Genomic DNA, 24,559 nt, shown 5'->3' with positions numbered 1-24,559 from the left:
TAACTTTTCCAGACTGTAAATGATCCATCTTCTTTGTGGTACATTGATATTTGTCTTGTGATACCTGAAATAATATTAAATAACAAGACTATTGCCAAGCAATATATGTCCCCTACCGGCTCAACCATTGTCAGAAATTTCATAATTGTCAGATTTTTTTTTTAAATTTGTGCCATAGCACAATACTTTTTTGCCGTAGGAACAAAATGAAATGACGTGCATAATGTCCATATTGCCATCTATCCATGTTTCAATTTCATGAAAAAATATTAGAACTTTTAAAGTTATCGCAGGATCCAGAAAACCACCATTTTCAGCAGTATTTTTGTCTATTTGTTTCAATAGCAACCATACTTTTTGACGTAGGAACAAAACGAAATGACGTGAATAATGGCCATATTACCATCTATCCATGTTTCAAGTTTCATGAAAAAATTTAGAACTTTAAAAGTTATCGCAGGATCCAGAAAAGTGTGACTGACTGACCGACAGAGCGCAAACCATAAGTCCGGTGAAACCGGTAGGGGACACTAACAAGTTAGATAATATTTCAAAAGCTGGCATGAAAACGGCACGAAGGAAATAATTAATGAATTAACTAGGTAAACGTTGCAACATTATGGTATGGACGCAGACGGACAATGAAATACGGGAATACCTCGAGCGTCGTGAACTCATGCTAACAATATGTTAACGATTGTATGAAGTTTGAAAGTGGAATACAGGAGCTTGTAAGCTGGGCCTAGCAAACTAACCGACGATAGGCAAAGTAATACATTTGTTACGGGCATACAAGTATACGATCTTAATTAAGAATACTTAATACAACATTTTGAGCGAATGGGGGTTAGCACAATATGAAGTCAATAAATGACCATGTACAAGTATATGCATACCATTTCTCATTTTTGTCGTTCCTGAGTCCTCATGTTTTGCCTCCATGGTCCCTGTCTGTTTCAGGAAGTACATCCCGTAGACAATGGGCGCTGTGCGTATCATGTTTTGTTCACCACAGCCAATGGGCTCATGAAACATCTTGTCCACGCCTTCCAGTACACAGTTTACCGGTCACCCATAAGATTACCTATTTTTGACAGTATTGATATGTTTATATGACTTTTAATAAGACTAATATCTACTTTGGTCCATTATGATCAACGTGTTCATTGGTAGCGAAACCATGTGCATATGTTTTAAATTAGCATTGGACTAACTGAAGAAATATGTCAAACATACAATTTAAACGAAAATTCTCTTTTAGCTTATGCGACTTATTCATATTTGTGTTTATGTTGGTTTGTATTGTGCTGTATTGTGCTGTTTTGTACTGTTTGGGCAATCGGTCACTTGCCTTAAATAAGGACCAACTAATTGTTTTAATGAAATTCAATACTGCTCCAGCAGCTGAGTTTCACTTCTTTATATTGTACAGAGGACTGATATTTAACATTGTTGCAAAATTGTTAACTAATCTAACCATAGGGGTATGATATATTTGTGTTAAGGCATATTTCGATTTAAGCTATGACAGTCATATTGTTGTGTGGCGCGTAACACAAGGTACATTTGTGTAAATATTTATCAAGACTCAGCAAAATTGTTAGAAAAATGACACAACTTTAAAGCAACTTATAAACGAACTAGTAACGCCCGCCAGCATGCGCGGTTTTTGCCTATTTTAAAACCGAATTTCGTAACACAATCTGGCCAAACTGACAAGAGGTACATTCAAGTAAGTAGTATTTCACTGCCTGACACCATCGGAAATACTTGAGTATTAATGTTTTTTCGAAGTAACTATAAGTTCTAGAACTGTAACCCCATGGTTAATGTAGATTGTATGTTTTTTACATATATAATATAACAGATACGATTCGTAATTGTGCTTTAAGATGTGAGCATTAAAGCACCGATTAAAATTCTCAAACAGACTTTTGAGCTGTACTACGATATTGTCTGTTCCCATCCCCATTTGTCAAGACAGCATGTATTTTTCATCCCTATTCAAAGTTTTGGAAATATTTACCAAACAAGGATTCCCAGACATTTCAAAGCTTACATGCTCTTGTTTTCCCCATTATTGTCAGAACCCGCAATTCAATTTCCACTGCTCTATGCATAGTGTTATGATGGGGTTTTATCAGTTGTTCAGGACGCCAAATGTGCAGTATGCATATTACCACGGTGAAGATCGATTTAAAAGCTGTTCTTTTAACAAAATGCGAGTGACGTCAATGAATTAATTGATCACTTAACAATCAGGATCAGTGTTGTACGTGTTTTTACTTTTAATGTATGCGTTTGCAGTCGCAGTCCCAGGCAAAGCTGTCACTGCAATGGTAGTTCTACTTCCATTTTCACGGACGGCGAGTCACCAACATTTAGACGTGCTAGAAAAAAACATAATTAAAGGTAACACAAGCATGCAAATGAGCTTGCATTATAGCATGAATAAAATACTTCGAACATTCGCTGTTTCACTTTAAATTTACGTTTTGTAATCCCATGAAGTAAAGCTTTTACAATATAAAAAAAACGGTCAAAAGGATGCCAAGAAAGAAAACACAAGATGGTTCCTGTAAGTTAACAACTCGCGATCATTATAAATGTTCCCTCGGGACTGCACTCAGATGACTCGTAAATTAAAATCGAGTTTTAGAACGGCAACCAACTAAATCGTCAATTTAAATTACTTTTACATCGTTTGTTGCTACTGCGATTGGGTCAAAGCGAGATACTTGATAACATTTTTAGATACAATTGACATAATTTAAAAAAAGAGACATAAAACCACATAACCTTTATTCGACAAACATTAATAAAGGCATAACATTAGTTAGTTTTACCAACATAGCCCAAAGTCAACACACAATAATACAGTTTGAAACGCCATCAAATTACCTGTGTGTTTCACTTCTTTGCCCGGATACAGTTTTCCATTTGGTTTGTTTGGATCAAGGACATACAGTAAAATTCATCTTTTCCTGAATGCCTTCGTTCTAAACAAAATAATAATAATAATTATAAAAATAGCAATAATATAATAATAATAATAATAATTATAATTATAATAATAATAACAATTTTAACATGCCTTTGGGATTCATATTTAAGATCACTTATCGACGTCAAAACCTAAACGGGTTGAAAAAGCCAAGTTTGAACAAGTTACATCTTTAGTACTTGTTTGTGTTGTTTGAAAAAAGAAATTTCATACATGTATTATATGGGGAAAATGTGATACCAATGCCAACGGTCCAGACCTCTGACCTACTATTCCGCAAAATTATGTACCGGTTTCATTTGTCAGTTCTCTGTATTAAGGTTTTGCAACCGAATATAAATTCACTTTAAATGCGCCTTTTAACAGATTTTGGCATGTATTGAAGTTTGTCATTAAATTCTTTATATTGATAATTGTAAAAATTGGATCTCGAAATCTCCAGTGAAAAACAAGAATTAATTTAATGAATGAAAAAGTAACCCTCAAATGGCTCGAACCACTGACCTCTGGAGTAAAGTCTATCGCTTACACCACTCGGCAATCCTTGCTTATACAATGAGTGATGTATTTTATACTTTATTTACTACACGCAGTATCACAAAATATAACAATTACAACAGAAGTCTCCAAATTATTCAATCGCGTGAAAGTGCTTGATAATTTTCAGGTTTTTAAATCGTCAAAAGATGCTTTTAATTGATATATGAAAGCCTGGTAACTTGACATACTTGTTCGAGATAATATTAAGGGTAGATTCATAAGTGTCCATAATTATACAATATGCTTTAGCTGAATTATTCCACCTTTTATTCTTAATAGATTTAAGATTAGTGTCCCACTCGTCATCTCTGTCCCTATACAAAATTATTTACTGGAACCTTCACACAGTTCAATTGGTACTGACTACCTTTAGATATTATACAAGCTGACCTTAAATTTATACATTACGTTCCTATTGACAAATGGGTATATTGTGTATTACAACATTAGATCAATTATAAGATCTAAAAAGATCTCATCTAAAAAATATTTTTATTTTTCTGAACGGTGAAGAAGAATCATATATCTTTCAAGCAAGAGATAATACCACAACAAGAAGTTCTTTTCCACAATGTCTGCGTTGGGTGAGTCCCCGATCGTCACAAATGCCGACACAGTTATTGCATAGCGTCCCGCTTCCAGTGGGATCATAGGAAAAGTCAGAGTCTTAGCGCCATTCGCAGGCTAAGGATCAGATTTTGACACAATCGATACAAACATATAATGAAAACTGAATACATATTACGGTTATATACATCTATAGTGTTTTAAACAAAAAAACACATTTAAATGTAGCATTGTCTGAATATCAAAGCACTTTGTTACATTTGTTTTTAAACCGTTAAATGCTCGCTCCTCATTAAAATTAAATAATGAATATAGAAATTGCATGTATGTATGTCCAAACTTTCAATATGTGTATGATTATTTAGACAAGTATGTAATTGTCTCTATGACACTTTGCTCATTAACAGATAACAAGTGTTGTTTTGCTGCGGGGACTCGCCTAACATGCGCGAATCTATTTTTGAGAAGATAGAGAGGTTAATACCAAAATATGAGCCTCGCTCTGTAAAAAGGCAATCCGCCAGGCTAATAAGGGACGACATTTTTCGCTGCTATGATAGTTTTCGTTTAAAGAATGTCTCTTCTTAGCAAAATTCTCTTTGGACGGAGAATGTCTTCACTGATTAGCCTTTGAGGACTGCCGCAAAACCCGTTCTCGCAGAGGGCTTTCATATGTTACTCACCACGGTAACGAGCTGTGGTGGGAGACTGCTCGCCGGGTAAGGAGCCATAACAAAGACCTCTTATGCCTTTCAGATAAACACGAGCCTATAAAAATAATGTTACAAAGACATGGCGTGATTGTGCAACGCATAGAGGCTTACAATTGATGATCATGTATAAAGTCACACAATATGAGAAAACATTAGTCAAAGCTGGTTTATGTGTTGCCCGTATATGTTGTTTTGTCAGTTTTATGTATCAATATTTTATTTTATTTGTTTGGTTCACGGCAGTATTGGTAAATAAATGTTTATTTTGTTTGTGGTCATGAAAACGGCATAGGAAAAATTCGAAAAGATCTAAAATTTGCTGTTTAAGCATCGTAATAAAGTTGATTTATTATTATAATTTTTTTCTTTGAAAGTAACATTACTACTCAAAATCAACGAAAATTTCGTATACTATTTCGTTAAATAAAGCTAAACAATTATTGTTCCTTATGGCCATTGTCGAAATTTCAACGCCGGATGTGATCTGGTAAAATAGATATTTGAGGATACAAAATGCTCGTTTTTATCATGGTTTTAACATGGTACCATTTTAGTGTTTGTGTGTCGTATCAATAGATATATTCGCAGGAAATTAACATTGAATGTATTGTGGTCAAAATAAATAAAAACGAGCATTTTGTATCTACAAAAATCTATGTAATCATACCACATCTAGCGTTGAAACTGTGGCTATTGCTATAAGGAACACTGATTGTTTAGGTGTTAACTTTATTTTACGAAATACTTTACGAAATTTTCGTTGATTTGAGCGTTATAGAGACATTAAAAGCTCTGTTGATTAATACGCATTAACGGCGTTAAAAATCAAACAAGCACGAAGAAACGTTGACGTTAGTCAGTAATAGGGCATTTTATTCATTTTGGTTAACTCCGCGGCAAAGGGTATGGTTTCAAATCATCAAGTCGTGAAATATGAAACTATGTTTCAAATGCATTCACTGCAAACACAGAATGCGTCACTTCAAAACACTTACGTTCATATCTTTATTAATATAATTGAACACGGTCACTTTGACGTTGAAATGTTCCTTTCGTGATACTTTGTAGGGCAGATCAACTTGAATAAAAAACTCTTTGAATGCACTGACTTCTTTAGGAGTTGCGATGCAGGCGCCCGTGTTCTCAGTTATACCTGTTTATTGGATTGAAATTAATATTTTATTGCAGATTATTCAACAATAAACATGTGAGCGAGCTCCTTATTCAAAGAATCACATATACAAATCAGGCTATGATGCCAACGATAGCTACATAACTAGGCTTTTTACGCAAAATACTAACTAGTTAAAGTTAACAGCCGTAAGCTATTGTTGTGACGATTTACAAAAGATATACCGAGACTAGACAAATAATCAAAGTGTGTATGCACATGCAAACGTTAATCAGTAACCAGACAAAAAGTGTAATTCATTCCTTTGGTTAGGTTACCTATGGCTTGAAGTGACCACTTGGTAATGGAGTCCCTGAATTTTATGGACGTGGTTAATTCCTTACCACTGAAAACAAATAAAACATATGCATCAAATATATGGATTGCAGTATATTAAGTTGTTTTTAGTAAATTCAAATACTGGTTGGCCAATGTGGAACAACATGAAAGCCTAGTATTAATTATTTGTCATCGCCTTATACAAGGAAAACTGCACCAACATCTCCCAGCTAGGTATGTTCAAACTCTCCCAAGAAATGTAATATCATAAGAACAAATCCTCTAAGAAAGGTTTATTAAGATTAGATAAATCTGATATGTGTTGATTCTTCGAAATGTTTTAATTGAGTCGCATAAGAACAACGTACCGAGCAATGTTTTATGCGGAATGAATCGACATAGATTCAATATGAATATTTCGTAACAAGTGTTTTTAAACAATGTGGCTTCTAAAATATTCTCAATTTTTTAAAGTTTACATACTGCAAGAAAGTGCCCCGCTCCCGTGTAGCTATTTGTTCGAAATGTGCTGACATGCCATAATAGAAATTATAAAGAACAAGTTTTATGATGGTAAGGTAAAATTTGACTTTTAAAATATTCAAAAGCTATTCCTTAGTTTAAAATAGTGAATTAGGTTCCGACCCCGGCCAACCAAGATGCTAATGGGACAAATTATCTGACCAATTTTTATTGAGCAAAAAATGTGGCCTCTACACTGTTAAACAGGTAAATGTTGACGGTGTACGAGTAACGATAAACAAACAAATATATATAACAAAAGCACATTGTGCTCAAGTGAGCGTAAGAGAAGAATAAAGTGTTGTTGTTTTTTTTCAACCATATTTAATTTAGCTCGACTGCATCATTTTTTGCACATATTCGTAGATGTTGTGAATACACCATTAAGTGCTGAGATCAAATTTTAAAATGGTATACCTTATCATATGTTCTTCGAAAAAGAACGATGTTTCGAAGTGTTTTCGAACTTTCAATTGAAATCCAAATCCTGCTAACGCACTGACGTCCTTTGCATATTGATCTTGGTCACTGAATATCGATCTGCCGCGGGCATCATCGGACGCTGAACATATAGGAACATATACAATAATGAGGCAGTACATATATTAACAATCAAATGCAATCACCATCAAAGTCATCCAGTCGTAACTTTAAAGGTTTTTTTAGACACAGGGAACAACCACACAATAAAGAACGACATGCATTATTATAAATAATATAATTAGATAATTGGCATTAAACCTTCAAAATCTAATACTGGAGAACGGAGTATTGCTTTACCTAGGATTGAGTATTAATTTGGATTACTTTTTTGTGAATTGGTAATTGCATTAAGATTAATAAACAATAAACATGTAATGTTGATGATTGATATAAGAAATGCGATCGTTTTCTTTAAATAACAATTGGAATACCATTTCTAAATTGAACAAACATAGAACCATACAAGAACATAATATCAAGCCGTGTTCTTTTGTAAATAAGTCGACAGAACAGTGTGCTATGTTATGTGTTCAGATAACATAAAACCTGCTTTTAATATGAACTCTCTTCAAAGAAGTCAAACTTTATACTTATCATTCTGACTGAACAAATCAATTAATGGAATGTTCAGGAATCGAGCAAGGAAAGCATATATTTGTAATATAAAGTGCCTGATAGTATCAGACATTTAAATACAAACCAAGATGGAAAATAAAGAAGTTTTAGCGTTGATTTGTATATGATTATATTTTTGTTCTCAACATAATTTTTCTGCAGAAATAGTCTTGCAAGTTATTTAATTCTACGCGGTCAGTCAGTGCTCTGATACTGTCCAGACAGTGAGCCGACAACACCGACATTCTTTAGTCATTTTTTGTAGCACATGATGGATTCAAATTTTGCAAAACGCGACTAAAATAAAGACGTATACGTATGACAACCTAATGGAGTTCGTGACGTTTAGACAGTATTGCGAGTGTGTCAATTTAGAAGATATACTCTTTTTGTTAGTAGCCAGCCCTTTTTTCCTGTGACTTCTTGTTTACCAGTACTTAGTGCACGTACATACGCTAGTAACTTACAACTGCTTAAAACACTTATTGACAAAGTAAGTAATATGATGTCTTGATGGCAATTAAGTCAGCTGTCTGCATAGCGATAAATGAATTACAATGTTTTGAACAACAAATGAAATAATGCCGGTAACAAAAACAATCGTATATGTTGTGATTATCCCTTTTAGGCTCAATTATAACTTAATATCCGGTAAAACGGCTTACCCAAATATCTAGAAACAGTTTTTGGTAAACAAAACTGAAAAATGTGTTTCATTTTCTAGACCTTTGGTTATGCATATATTATTTATGCAAATGTTCATATTTGGAATAAGATTTAAATGTATGTTTATTTTATTAACGCCAAGAGCATATTCAGATTCTGTACTGAATTATTTAATGTGCTCAGCAACGTAAGTAAACCACAGTTCAAATTGAATGTAAATAAACTATTTTTGATATTTTCAATTACAAACCAGCATCCGATTATTAAAGACAGAATATAAGATTACCTTCATTTACTGAATATATTGATAAAGACTTTATATTTTAGTTTTGAATATATAAATCAAGCGTTCATTAAATTTGTCTTGAAAATTTGTTAATGAACGGCCCCAGTATAAAGTACACATACTGCTCAGTTCAGCCGTCATCGTGACAACGCAAGCCTCGAAAAACGCCATTGGACATTTGGATGGCACCTTTTCTTGATGCGTTTCGGCCAGTGTCTTTGCCTTTGAATAGCATACAATATATGGTACGGGTTCCGCTATGTCCGGTTTTAAATTATGCGCCTTGTCCACTTCGTACTCATGTATTACATCAAAGGCATATTGTTCGCCTCCCTTGCAACACACTGGGTTAGCACCATAATAACAACCTAAAAAGGACCAACGAGTTTATAAGTACATCTCAATTGAACAACAATATGTTCATGATAAAAAGAATACTTGTATATAATGTATAAAGAAACGAGCATAACTATTATAGTATTGACTAACCGTTTTCCTCAGGCACAGAGCGTCGGTTTCGTTTCTTAGCGTCGCATTCAGTTGTCTCTCTTTGTATTAGTTTAGCATCCACATTAGCATTTGTCAGAATTGTTAAACCCGCGTTCTGGAAAATATATCAGCCAAAAATAATGCGTGGGTGGACAGTACAAAATCGAAATACAAAGCGTTATATTTAATGCGTTACCATGTATGCATGTTTTCTTTGCCTATCAAAGGAAATGTATTTATCTCAATACCACTAAATAAAATTACTAAAATATACGAACTTAATGTACAAATTAAAGGAAGAATACATATACGCACTCACTAGAATTTAACGCAACAATTACATTACTTGACTAGCGATCAACGGACATAATTTTAAATGTTAACAAATTAATAATATCAGAACAGAATTGATTAACGATATTATGAATTATCTATATTAAGAAACACCACTCTAACAGACAAAGTCACACATGACACCATACAAAATAATACATTTATTGCGAAAGAACTTTACACCGTTATTAACAAACTAACGTACTAAATAAGTATTTGCTAATAGTTGCAAAATACATTGCTCTTATGTTGACTTGTTTACTCTTCGAAACCCCATAATATATGATTGGTCATCCAAAAACAGACCTAATTAAGATCCCATAATCTACACAAGCTGCAAGTCGTGCCTTTACACGAATGTGGAACTTGTAACACACTAATTTAAAAAAAGGCTTATTTTGATGGCAGGTAATATGTTGAAGCGATGCCCTTGAAAACATGTTTTGCTCGTATGTCACGAGGTGGTTTTCAAATACAGTGGTGTTTTAATGATCAATCGATCGATCAATCTGATACCATCAACTTGCACATAAATGATCTTTTACTAAACATTCGAACCAAAATGTTTGTATTAATTTGTCATAAAAAGAATGATATTTGAACGAATATCAATAACGTTCTCAAATTTCCTACCCGTGGCCCAGACATGAAAGATGGGCATGGTTGATTGATTCAATGTAACTATCCAAATGATCTCCAACCAAAACATATAGAAATTCAAATTTCATGTATTTAGCCGTTTTTAGAACCTATAATTACAAACGTGTTGAATATGCAGCGCATACATAACAATGTTATGTTTAATAAACTGTATAAAAAGTTAAATAAATATTACCAGCTGATGATAATAAATAATGATTTAAATATTGCATTTAGTCATAGTTTGTTTTAAAGATTTAATGCTAACCTTGAATATTTCTTCACTGTTCGTTCCCCCTCCTGCGCCACAACCCAGGTCACGAGCTTCCATTTCCTTAAAGATCTACAACACAATACAGCTTGTGTTACTTAATTAAGAATGTATATATGAACTGTCAAATTCTTTAAAGAAAAAAATTCTATTGCAAACTACAAGTTCAAAACTTAAGGCAATTCATTTGAGCGAGCATTTTATGGAGACAATAAATCGTATGATCAATAACCATTGCCTGCACAGCATATATGAAGTGCTTGTGTTCGTAATTGAAATTATTGTCTCTTTGTTTTCAAATACCTGCGTATATATAACACCGCGATGCAACAGTGCAGAGAACAGTTGACTTTAACTTGTCACACTGACGTCTTTTATCAAAGTTCAAATTTCATATATACATCCGTAAAAGCGAGATGCATAGCCATTATTAATATAAATACTTTTACAGAAACCGTGGAACTATATTCTAACGGTAAGGTGATGAACGGTCAATAGCATCGAACAAACGCCGGAGAAATTAAATCCAAGATCATGTTGTTCTGCAATCACTAAAGCCATCACGGTGTCCGTCTACAGTCCATAACCTTCGTTGTATATTCCAATCCAACCAATACTTAGCATTAAAGCACACCATTACCTTATCTTCCTTTAGAATGTTTTCGTTATTCAGTAGCAGCAACGCTTTGTCAATGACATTGAACCCCACCCACATTCCAGAGGGACCCTTCACAGTCAAGTTGGCCGCATCTCCTGGCTTCACGATGACTGTATGCGGTTGTAGCTCAAGCTTAATTGGCGGAGACATATACTTTTGATCGTATAATAATTTAAAAGGCGTCGTTTCTTCAAGCGTGAACAGCAATACTATCATTTCGCTACATAAAGGAGATTATAATTACACGAGCAGACACGATTAAACTTTTGCCAACACTATTGCAAATCTATACAACGGCTTTTAATTACTTTCAGGTATGCTTGTGGTATTAAATACCAATGAAATAGCAAACAATAAATTTTTAAGAATAACACTTGTCATTGTTAAGTAGTTTTCAACGTTTTAATCAGACTGAAATGATTCATTTAATAGCGTCACACATATGTGTCATCATCGGAGTCTTTGGTATGCTTTTAGCTATATATAAAACTAGATCATTCGTGTAGCATAAACGTTATACCTCAACATGTCATCAAAGCAGATTTTGTTTGTATATAGAGTCACGCATTATTTACAAAAATGGTTGTATTTGTATCGAATTTATCCAAGAGGTATACCCCACAAATCAAATGTCTCACCTGTGCTCGGCATTTTGCCTGTAAGCGAAAAAAGGAAGAGTCCGCAATAAGCTGGTTGTTATTCACATAAAAAGCAAACACTCGGCCAACTGGTGACATCTTCTCTTCATCGTCTGGCTCCAACTTGAACGATGAATCTCTCATCGGCGGAGAGTATACTGTCTTCACAATTTTACCACGAGATGTTATCTACAGTAAGATCGTGCGTTCATTTTAAGCATACGATCTCGAAGAGATAAAACGAGTTCCACACAGTTATAGCATACAATCTCGGTGACATTTAAGAAGGGCCAAGCATGTGATCTCGAATAGATACATTTTTGCCAAACAGTTATATCATACGACCTCGAAGAAATACAAAACGCGCTAATTGTAAGCATGTACAGTTTGTCAGACAATCAGAGGAAAACATTGTAGTATAAGAAATAAATATTCATGACCTTTTATATTGACATAAATGTGTTGTGAATCGCTCTAGACTAAGCTTGATACCAGGAGCTCCATAAAACTGTTATAACCCCACATTTTTAAATTGACCGCTCCGAGCTAGTTGAATTCATTTTTGTGTGTTTGTGTATTTGTGTGTTGTTCTTAGTATATTTGTTTGGTATCAAACTGTTTTTCAAACTCATTGGACCACATGGTCTAATGAGATTTCTCTTCTGCTGTTGCAAAATACAATTCACTTTTTTTAAATATTAATTTTGCATTTTTTTATAGATAAAATTGCATTAGAACGCTATATGTAGAACTAGAATATTGACAATATGTTAGCAATATAAATGTCCTGGTGGAAATATATTTTAATTTTTGTTTAATATAAACTGAATTGTGTATCCTAAGACACGTACACTAACATTAAAACAATATTTTTTGTCCTATAGCCATAAAATCAGACACGGGTCAAAATTAAATGACTAACATAAAAACTAATGGATAAAGCTGAGATCAAAGCACAACATGCCATAAGGGTTACAACTTGAGCGCGCAAAAGTAAAAATGAAATGCCCATAACAAAACGTTTAAGTTTAATGGAGAGAATAAAACAATTGTCAAGCAATTAAATACTTACCAGCGTTAGTATACCCGTGTACTGGGCAACTTGGTCCATGTTGATGTCTGTGTAGGCTCGAATGAATGAGGAACCTTCCTAATAGAATTGAAAGACACAAAGCATATAAAACAATGACATTTAAATTGCATATATTCGAACACTTATTTCAGTTGGTTGCTAATTGACACAAGGTTTTTTGACCAAAATGTTTCTTTAAGGTATTGTAAGAACTTATAGAAATGAAACAAATACATAAACATGCATATCGAATCAGCTTAAACCCACATTAAACATTCTAGTCAACGACTTTAACTCTTATCGGTCGCACTTACCATTTCTACTTTCTCGACGACAATTTGACTGGCTCCAGTATACGGCTTCAGGACCAACTCGGTTGCAAACTTTTCAAACCCCGGGGCAAATACCTTCAGTAAAAATGACCAGTTTGTCGGTTCAGTTTATTTTGAATGATTCGTGATTTCAATTTAAAAGTGTATGTTTAGCAATAAGATAAAGTGGAACAAAACTGAGGATCGTTTATAAAACCAGTTTACAAACAAAATGTTAAAATATGTTCAAAATGTCTACTACTCATATTGAAATAAAATGCAAAAGAGATCAGTGAAAGAAAACCATTGTTAATTTCATGGCAAAGCAAAACAGAAAATATAACAATATATTTGTTTACACAAAAGGCCACGTGCACAATAAGAAATAATAAGAAGAGAAAATGCGTCTACCATTATCTAGTATTCTATTAAACTTGACTATAAAAGGCAACATAATTTAACGTTAAAAGATGTTCTTCGTGTAAAACGGATTTAAAGGGACCTTTGCACAGATTTTAGCATGTTTCGAGGTTTGTCATTATATGCTTTAAATTGACAAATGTAAACATTTTAACTAAATAGCTCCAGTATAAAACAAGAATAAAATTAGAAAGAAAACGTAATGCAAAACTGGGCTCAAACCACTTATCCTTGGAGCCATCCGTACTAAAAGACCTTTTTTATACTGTATATAAGCAATCCACAAAATGTCACAAAATATAACGATAACAACAGAACTCTCCAAATTATTCAATCGTGTCGAATTGTTACGCTTATTTTTCGTCAAAAAATTAATCATATGGATATTTTAGAGCATGGTAAATTATAAGGTTCTCAACGGTTATTTTTAATGTATTATCTTTCTAAATAAAATTATCAATTTAAACAAGCATTTTGAAAAATAAAATATAGCAAGACAGTGTTGCACTTCTTTGGGTTTTTAAATAAATATAAAGTAATAGTTCAGTTTATTAAGTTGGTCAAATTTAAAGAAACGCTTCAGCGATATGCTTTTCGAAAAATACAATCGGTATAACCTTAATGATGCCGCTTTGTATAGATGAGATTTGTTCCAAATATTGACCATCTTTTCTTGTCTTTCTGCGTGTTTGTTTACCATCAACTTCAATAACGAAATCCATCTCTTGAGCAGGTCGACCGTCTGCGTGTAGCATGTCAATCTACGGAAATATAATAAAAGAGACGATATAAGTATGTTGGTAGATCAGTGTTTTCGGTGTTTACTCACATGTGTACAATATGGCAAATTACAAGGTTTTAAAGAATAAGGTCTTTAATTGTTCACAATTATTAATACAGAAGCAACATTTGAAACTTTTAGCAATAAAGGCGACCCTAACTGTTTACGTTATTCGCCAAGATGTGCGAAAGGTAATACAACGCGCTAATTATTTTGATATCAGTAAATCTTCAATTATCCTCATCTTAATACGACGATTTTTTGTATCACTTACAAATCAAGCGTTGATGATAAATACATTCATTGTGATGTTCGTGCTTCATTTAAAATAAATTTACACAATTATTCACAAGGTCAGTTTTATTAACAAACACACACTACGAAGACACAACAATAGAAAAAACATAAAAAACCTGCGCAAACGAAACAGACAAAACGCTAGTGTAACACTTAATGCATGTATCCATATATCATAAAATAATTTTTACCTGCATGTAATATGTGAAGCCTTTCCGGTATGTAGTCTTTGAACGCGAGAATTCAAACTTGAAAGGACAGTTTACAAACATTATGTAGTCATCTGCTCCCGTCTCTTCCTTTCCTGTTGCCGACTCATAAACAGTTGACGACAGTTCTAACACGGCCTCCGCAGGAAACTGTCCCCCTAAACCTTGCACTAGTTTCTTTACATCGACCGTGAAGAATGCCTTGCCATTACGAAGCTAAAAGGAAGTAGACGCTACATACATTTGTATGTACACAAAGCTAATGAATAGCATTTAATAAAGTTTGGTATGTAATAGAAACAATTTATTACTGGCTTAAGACAGATTTACATGACCAAGTTAAATAATTTAGCCTTTATTTCACTTATTGCGGCTTCTTCTTATATAACACGTTGATCATTTGAATGTTAGACTTTATGATGCTATGTCTCTAAAGCTTTTAATTAAGACGATATGTAATTGATTCTCTTTGTTATTTTATTTTATATCACTTCAGAAAGGTACGGTTCTGGTACGCTTGTCTCTATTAAAAAATTGAGTAATTAAATGGTAATTAAATTTATAATGTAATTGGAATGCATATTCTTTTATAGCTATTTACATTTACTCGTCATGCTATGATATAAGTTCTTATTTAAACTTTGATGTTTTATGCATAGTTCTGGGTTAAGTGTCAGGTTTGGAGCTCCTTACAGACGCTCTTACCCATAATGCTTTGCATTTCTCGTAGCAAAGCGGTAAACTCAGTTGTGTTGTATAAGTGTGAGTCTTGTTAAGTAAATTAGTTTGGTGTCTCGTTGTTTTGCAATATGATCCTTGTCATGGATAAAGAACAAAAGGTAGAACACTTTGTCAATCATCTGCAGTGAAAGGTTCGTGGTTTTATAATCACATTGGCAAGAAATAATTAAAATTACAACTGATGAAACTTGTAAGTTAAACTAAGACTAAACATTTTATTTTTGATTTGATTTCATTTAACATTTCTAATTCAGGCGTTTTCTGCAATGTCAAATAATGGTATGAATAAAATATCGTCTTCAATTAATGAATAAACTGTAGGCTGCTAAACATATGCACATTTATGTTTCACAAATTATTACAGTTTGGGTCTATGTTCACTTATATTTGTTGAATAATAAGGGAATAATAATGAATGATATTGTAATGTTAATTAATATAATTCGTGGAATTCATTTGGCTTCAGACTAATCATTTTTTCCACTTTACCCTTAGGCTTCAGGCAATTGCTGCTGTGTTCTCCCCAATAACAATTTCAAAATTAGTTCCATTACTGAACACAGTAGTCTAACTGATAGCATTTGTAGTTATTGGCAGTATGCTGGGCTTTTAATGCATTCTGACATTTATAACCACGCATGCCGCAGCACCAGCTTTGATAAAATCGAATGACTAGGGTAAACGGTGTTTTGACTTTCAATAATGGTCTTCTAATTGATTTGAGATTTAAAACATGATATCAATGTAGTGATTTTATTCTAAGCTTTAAATGCACAATGCAAAAACATGTGTATAGTGAAGGCAATACTATGCGCAGTGACAAAATTGATCAGATGCCATTAATTTTCGAAATATTTAATTTCGCCAAATGTACATAAATACAACATATTGCACCAAACCTCTCCGCCATTAGCAAAGATGCTCCGTTTACTTTTGTGTATGTAAAATTATTATGTTTAATTAATATAAAGACACCAATAGCATGTGTATTGTATCGATGGCACAGATGTCCTACCTTCTGTCTCCCCATGGTAACAACACGTTTTGGGTCCGACACATCCCCCTTCTTCCGGATGTTGATATCGAGTCCTGCAATCCCTTCCACTGTCTTGCCGTAAACGTATCTGTGTATGTAGGAAATCAATTATAAGGTGCGGATTCTTATACATGCTTGTACGGAAGAAGCAGTATTAAAGGGGCCTTTTCACAGATTTTGGCATTTTTTAACTTATTCATTAAATGCTTTATATTGATAAATGTAAACATTGGATCGTAAAAGCTCCAGTAAAAAATCAAGAATAAAATTTAAAAAAGGAAAAGAACATTGCCCGGAGCAGGTTTCGAACCAGTGACCCCTGGAGTCCTGCCATAGTCCTGAAGTAAAAACGCATTAGCCTACTGAGCTATTCCGCCGAGTACACATACTTGACGTATTTTATACCTTATATAAGCAATCTTCGTAGTTTCACAAAATTTAACGACAAAAACAGAACTCTCCAAATTATTCAATCGTTTCGCGTTGCAACGCTTTATAATTTTTAGGTTTTAAAATCGTCAAAAGATGCATATAATGGCTATATTAGACCATGGTAAATGTTCAGTATTACTGTTTCCTCACAAATATCATAACTAAAACGAAAATTTGCGAATCTGAAACAACTTTTTTCAATTTTGTAAATTTACCAAAGCGTGAAAAGATCCCTTTAAGTACATAAACGTGTCGGACAACACAAAGCTGTGTTTATTTCCACAAACAGTTCAGTCTCGACTACAGTATAGCAATCGACCCCTATGATCCGTTCGTTCCTTATAACAATACAGAACCACAAAACCAAACATTTAATAACTTGAAAACTCTCGACATGTAGTTGTTTGACTTACTTTACTAATCAACTTTTCACCTGAAAACTATGATACCAAACACTTACGTGGCTGAAACTGTAACTCCAATATTTTCCTGATTTGGCAGTATGCACTTGTTTTCCGTATCCGTTGTAATATCTACCCCAAAGGTAGGAAGAACTGAAAAACAAGTATAAAACTCGAAAGTGTAATGAAAGAGTTTTCGTAAGAATAATGTTTTTTTCAGAATAATTCAGTTTAATTATGAACCTTCTTTGCTTTTGGCTCAAATCGTACACATAGTAAAATAATGAGATCTGTGTCGGTCTTTATCATATTTTACGTTGTAAGTTACCAAAGGTATCAGACAATTGTATGGATATTTGTATATTGCAACTTATAATAAATAATATTGTAAAATAGTGCTAATACCATATATGCCACCGATTTGGAAAACAGTATTTGAAAAGTTAAAGACGTCTTTCTTTATGTGTTCGATATTTTCTTTTTGCCTTGCCATATATCCCATTAAGGCCAGAATTGCAAAATATTAATCAAGCAGTTTTCAACAAGAAACTTACCAAATTCGCGTACTTCAATAGGAGCAATGGCATACGTCTCCGACTATAAATAAAGATATATATATATATACTGCTTAATTAATGCGATGCAATATACAGACTTTTTATATGACTTTTCTTTAACAGAAACTCTTCTTTGAACGGTTTTTTCTACGCATTTGTTCTCTATTCCATATGAATAACCTAATAAAAAAACAAAACAAGAGAGCCAGAAGCATTAACGGGGCTCCCAGACATTAAATTACAGCAAATGTCGAAGGCTTATCCTGGTGACCTTTAGTTTACCATACAACACGCATTTAAACTTGGCTAAGACCAGGTTCTTTAACATTAAGTCATTAAGACGCTTCTATAGTTGTAATAAGGTTATTCTAAGATGTCACCTGAGGACCGGGCTTATGGAATTACATGCCTTCTGGGGTCAAATTTGTCCTACATATTGTCAAGATAAACATTCAGACCAAGTTTATCAAGATTGAAACATAAATAAGGCTTTAGAAGTGATAATTATTTGTTCTAGCCTTTGAACTGCTGTCGTACTTTTTTGAGACACACTTGTTACAAAACAATATTTATATAATATTATCAAGAAAAATATAATGTTCACGTCTACTCATGAGTGAGTAAAGGTACATTCATAATAACATTTTTTCTAAGATTTGATCTGGTGAACTAGTGATTAGACACCCATGACCCAAACAAACTTGTTCAAGATTTTGGGAAAATTAACTAGTCACACAGTTGCATCAAGATTGCGTTTTTAATATGTTTTATACATTGGTAAGTTGTTTCTGATATTTTAACCGCGTTTGTTTTTTAACACGCTTGGCCAGATTCAAACCTGGAATCTGATAAATATTCGGGTCGAATTTTATCAAAATTTAATAGGACTTCTAGAGAAGAAACACAGTTTTCATAACATTAGATCAAGTCACTATTTGGCACACATAATCTCACTTCGAACACTTTATGCTCGGTTAAGATCAAAGCGCCTTCCATTTGGTCAAGAAATAACGATTTGGTTGTTATGATTCGTGTTGTTTCATTTACCAGCCTCAAAGTTCACCAAGTATACACAAAGCGCGACGCTATGTATATATGCCATTAGCACTAAGATATTTCAATGTGGTTTATATTAATTGATGCTTGAAAAGAGATTTAAACAAGTGCAACACTTTGTACATAACATAACATAATACTGCCCGACAAGTACAATGTCAATGGTAATAACATGCAAAGGTTGAAATAAACAACGTTCCGTAATCATTGTGAGTTTCTACAGCTGATACGAATCTAAATCATACCTTTCCTCCAAGTTTAGCTTTGATCGTCCATGTCCCAAAATCCGGAAACGGTGGAAGCTCAAACTCTCCTTTGTAGAAGCCATTTTGACTTTTACCAGGTTCAAAGTTCACCCTGCCTACAGTCATATTTGTGGGGCTCTACAATGTTCAGTTAAAAGGTCCAATAACAGATTCAATGATAATTTGAAACATATCTCTTAAAAACGTATAATATATATTGCATAAGCTTAATAATTTCCAATATAACTTCTTTTTGTCATACGGTATGCTTAAGTAAAGAGTTACATAAGTATTTTGTAAACGTGTTCAGTGTGTATTATCGCTATCGCAGACGTAAAAAAAAATATTCTTCAATGTCCTCATTGGTAAATATTTTTTTGTTTTAATTCGTACGTATCCACTAATATGCTACATCATAAGTATCATAAAGGTTAATATTCGGTCACTGTTATTCCGATATTCAATATATTCCACAAAGTTATAGCCCCTTAGTTAATACTTGTTGTTCATTTGCCCCTGATCCCAAAGTTTGAATTAAAATAACTACATTTAATCAAGCACACCACAGTTATACTACACAGGTAAACACCAATACCTATCACTTCTGACTTTCGTTGTCGACTACTTAAAAGTATCTCCGGGTACTCTTAAGTATATTGCAATGGACATCGGTTACAAAAAATACGCTTAAAAGCACGCACACTCCGGGGTACTTTAAGTATATTTTCCGACCCAAGGTACGTTGTAGTATACTTAAAAGGAACCGAGTTACTTCTGAGGAGTACCTTAGTCGACAAGGGCCAACCGAGCTCTACTGGCCACTACTAACTACAGTGCCTTATCAAACCCACTACCTTATGGTTAAAACAATAAGCATTATGATCATATGTTAATTAAAATGTACTATTGCTACATATATTAAAATAATATATTTTATACGTCAAGTGTCGAATTATACATATCATAATGTAACTCAATTGATTTCAATTGGTGGAAGCGTGTCTTGTGTACCCGACATTTAATGCACCGATGAAATGCAGAATTACTTACTATCAATTCTATTGCCAATTGCTTGTCCTTGATTGGCCTCATAGATTCGTCCATTGCGAGAACTCGAACATATACTGCACAATAAAGCATACACATCAACAACAGTTTTCGGAAGTTAACATTCATAATACGACATATTATTTACGCCAACAAAATCATACGGATGTAAGATTCATAGAATGTATAGTGGTAATAAGTGAAATAATGGCAATTCAGAATAATTTTTTAGAGGCAAAACAAAAACAATCGTGTTAATATTTAACTAAATTTAAGATTTATATTGGAAAGATTCTGATGTTGGCCTAAAATTACATCTTCTGTTTTAGAGCGCTCTTCATGCTCGAATATCTAAAAACAGATAATCATGCCTAACAAGCCTACATACCTGGCTGAGCAGGATTGTACAGAGGTTTGTCCGTCTGTACGATCAGATAACCGGATGTGAAACTAAGAGCAATATCCCGGGTCTGAATCCCATTTGGTCCATTGCATACCAATTTGATAAATTTAGGTCTTTCTCTGAATTTTGGACTGGCGTCGATGTCTTTGAAGAGGTCATCTGCGGTGACCTTGACCATGACCTCGACAGGATGTGCTTTAAGTTAACACAGATATATAGGTTACCTGGATTTATTTTTCTTTCATAAAGACATTTCATGTGGAAGACATGTACCGGTACATAAGTAAATGCATTAAAGCTCAACAATCATTGAAAGTATAAATAAAAAAGACTTAATTTTATTTTAAAAGTTGTTTAGCAAAATAAACTAAGACATAACGTTCACAAGAAATCTTGCCTGCATCTTTTATCGTTGTTGTTTTTTCGGAGATCTTCCTGTCCAGATATTCAAAGTATACCTAAAAATATGTAATGTTTTGAATGTTTAAGCCTCACCATTACTTCCTTGCAATACGTCTCCGACCTTACAACGCAATTTATCATTACTCCGTTATCAAAAACGGCCCGATACGTTGGAAGAAATAAATTTGCATCCTGAAAAAGCACTGCCTATTTCGCTTACATCTGGCTTAAGATTAAGATGCCGATTATGTAATCAGCACACTTGGCATGCCTGTTATAAACAAAATTTCAAGTGTCATTAACTGCGTATATCTTTGGATGAAAGACGATTAGACAGAAACACATTTGCAAACTATTCGCGGAGTAAAAATCATACAATATGTTAAAAAGAAGGATCCGGCATGATTATAATATTTTATTTAATGAGTTTAAGACTACCTTTATTTAGCGAAAATTGTCACTATCGCTAATAAAAGGCTATTAGCGATTAAAAAATAAAAACAAAATGAAATGTGAAATCAAATTGCAACGCGTTTGGACTAATTATTCGCACATACAGACATGCTGTATAAATTTCATTAAAGTTTTAGATAAATTGTTCAAATTTGTTACTGCCGTGATATCAATAAGTGCTGATAAGCTCAACGCATAATAACAAATCTGTGTTAAATTGATGAAATAAACTGTTTAAATAAAATGCTGTTGTTTCAGTGTAAATTCTGTATCATTTTCGATGAGACAAGATTATAAATTGTATTAAATACAATTTATTTTCATGTATTCCACTAGTCTATATTATATAGGTTTTGATGAAGTTGATTGCGCTGCGTATGAAACAATAAAACGACTTTAACCCATTTATGCCTAGGGTCTGGAAAAAAAGGCCTTAGCAAACGGCGTAGACCCAGATGAGATGATGCGACGTCTCATCTGGGTTTGCGCTGTTTGCTTAAAGGAATTTCTGTAAGAAGTATTCTAAGGATAGAAATAAATATACTAGACATCCCTAATTTGGGAAATACATTGATCCAATTAAGAAGAATAGGAGATTCCACTAGGCATAAATGGGTTAAACACAGCTATGTTTCTTCATACGTTCCGTATGCTGCATTCGGCGCTTTTGTAAATTAATTTAGGTGCCGACACATAGGTGTGTTTACGTTTATGCGAATATAACTTAAAGAAACAATAAACGCATCCGGGTTTTTTAAAATAAAGTTTAATTTATTTTTAAATGTGCTAAAAGTTGAGTTCATTTTAATATCAAATATTGTAACGTATATAGTTCAAAGAAAACAAATTGTTTCCGTGTGTTAAGAATTACACTAGTTTTAGTTCTTATCATGTGGCCAAGATCGTTGACAGAATACTATTTAAGACTATTTTTTAAATGATTGACCATTTTGGAAGTGTGTATAGGATATTGGAATTGTATTGATTCAAGAGATACAGAAATTTCAATACATAATAAAACGAAACAGTCTTACACACACATATCGGATATCGGAATCGATGGGGGCCACTTTGACGTGGATAAGAGGGTCGTTAAAACTACCATCGTATCCGTGTCATTAACGGACGTATTCCATGTTTGAAATGTGTACTGTTTTACCTGTATAAATCATGTAATGACAATGTATTTATCAAATTTTATGTTCAGCAGTGTGCTCAAATAATATCAAGCTGTAATAATTATTATATGATGAATTGTAAACCGTAATATTTAACTACATACCGTTACTTTCTGATTCGCACCATTGCCAAGAATGCCAACAAGCAGGGTCTCCTCGTTTTCAAGTCGGATCACGTTTGGTGCCAGGACATATTGGTAGTTCCTAAAATGAACAGACACCATCTACTCATGTATCTCAAATCTTATCGTTTTTATTGTAGGAAAAATAATTAAGATTTCCAACTGTAAAAGTACGAATGCAAATAATACGTTTTGGAACCAAGGCATGGCAGTAACAACGTTTTACATTTATTACACTATGTGAAAAAAGTGACACAACATGATCCACTATGTGTTTGCTGCATCTTTCTCTTGTCTGCTAATATTTAGTAAAATGCACATGGTTTTCCGAGATTTTCAAAGTTCTTTTGAACTCTGTATTAGAGCCGCAGGGTTGTTTTGCATTTTTACCATCTACTAGTCTTAAATAATTAATCATTCTAATGAATGCACCGAATAAAACTGCTGACATTTAATATAATCCTGATAAGCAGTGAACTTAAGAAGCGAAGTAAAACCATTCCAAGTTATATGTATTACATGTTGGATTGGAATACTGCGTCAGTCTAATGATTTATTTTACATGCTAAATTGAAAAAGAACCGAAATTGTTCAAAATAACGTTTGTCCCAAACTTACAATTAACATAATTTATCACATTCAATTACATATTGAAATATTACTTTGATATCAACATAATTATACAACACATACCCCTTAACGCTGCTTAAACACGCAGCGAAAAGCAAAATGCTGATAATTCCCATTTCAAACACTAAACTGATTTTAGTGCAGACGCGCGCCTACATCTGATTATAAAGCGGCACACGGCGGCCTTGCGATTCATTGGCCCGTACGACTGAGGCTTATCAGAACACCGCTTTCGCTATTTCCAAGAATTGTTTACAAGATGTTTATCTCTGAAAACCAACCAATTTCGTGGGAAACGTGCTTGAAGCTTATATTTTGATAAATAAACCAGATTACCAGACAAGTTGTTTGTTTGTAAAAAGATTATTTTAATGAACTTTCGCTTGGGTAAACCATATGCTCAAAGTAGGATAACATGAATCGTGTATACAGAACAGATGAAAATCCGGAAACATAATATAATGTATTAAATGAAATGTTTATTTGTTATCCAAATAAACATCAACATACGGTTATACAGAACACATGTTGTTGTTCAAGAACGCTTAAAAAAAATTTGTATACGTGCCACAGCATTTACATGTTTTATTAGATTAACAATTTTAGTAACAAAACATTTATGGAAGAGAGATTTCTATCAGTGCGTCTACTACAATTATTGAATGATGGAGATTAGTGATGCATTTTTGTCCTGTAATTTAACATAAAATGTTAATGCTGGTTCAAAGTTAGTAAACAATTAAAAGGCACTCTTATACACAGTTAATGAGATGCTGGCATTTCAGTAAAATTACTAAGGGTCGCTTGTAATTTTATGCTTAATTTCGAGTTTTCAAAAAATCTTAAAAAGGCAAATCCTGACGAAATGCATGCTATTTTTATGCCCCCGGAT

The 24,559-nt window shown here is 33.5% G+C and overlaps 2 protein-coding genes across 2 annotated transcripts; both read right to left on the bottom strand.

Moving 5' to 3' along the window:
• Positions 1–4: 4 nt before the first annotated feature.
• LOC127847642 (complement C3-like) lies at positions 5–1,084 on the bottom strand (the record flags this gene model as incomplete). Its single annotated transcript, XM_052379678.1, is given in 2 exon segments — positions 5–64; positions 897–1,084. Coding segments are annotated over 2 exon segments (199 nt in total), but the record flags the coding sequence as incomplete, so codon positions are not given.
• Positions 1,085–2,959: 1,875 nt separating this feature from the next.
• LOC127847641 (complement C3-like) lies at positions 2,960–23,868 on the bottom strand. The gene is made up of 24 exons (XM_052379677.1): positions 23,731–23,868; positions 23,020–23,119; positions 21,280–21,340; positions 20,868–21,077; positions 20,483–20,556; positions 19,433–19,570; positions 18,129–18,171; positions 17,634–17,727; positions 16,721–16,829; positions 14,947–15,180; positions 14,295–14,438; positions 13,261–13,353; positions 12,947–13,024; positions 11,875–12,063; positions 11,219–11,368; positions 10,576–10,650; positions 9,336–9,450; positions 8,969–9,214; positions 7,214–7,358; positions 6,274–6,341; positions 5,820–5,977; positions 4,795–4,879; positions 4,092–4,228; positions 2,960–2,999 (listed from the first exon to the last, which is right to left on the bottom strand). Exons 1-23 carry the CDS (start codon positions 23,781–23,783, stop codon positions 4,212–4,214), a joined length of 2,679 nt encoding a protein of 892 aa, XP_052235637.1. The 5' UTR covers positions 23,784–23,868; the 3' UTR covers positions 2,960–2,999; positions 4,092–4,211.
• Positions 23,869–24,559: the final 691 nt, after the last annotated feature.

Source organism: Dreissena polymorpha, chromosome 10, assembly GCF_020536995.1.
Source record: "Dreissena polymorpha isolate Duluth1 chromosome 10, UMN_Dpol_1.0, whole genome shotgun sequence".
NCBI classification, from domain to species: Eukaryota; Metazoa; Mollusca; class Bivalvia; order Myida; family Dreissenidae; genus Dreissena; species Dreissena polymorpha.
The sequence above is the reverse complement of the archived record's forward strand: the minus strand, read 5'-3'. Positions and strand labels throughout refer to the sequence as shown.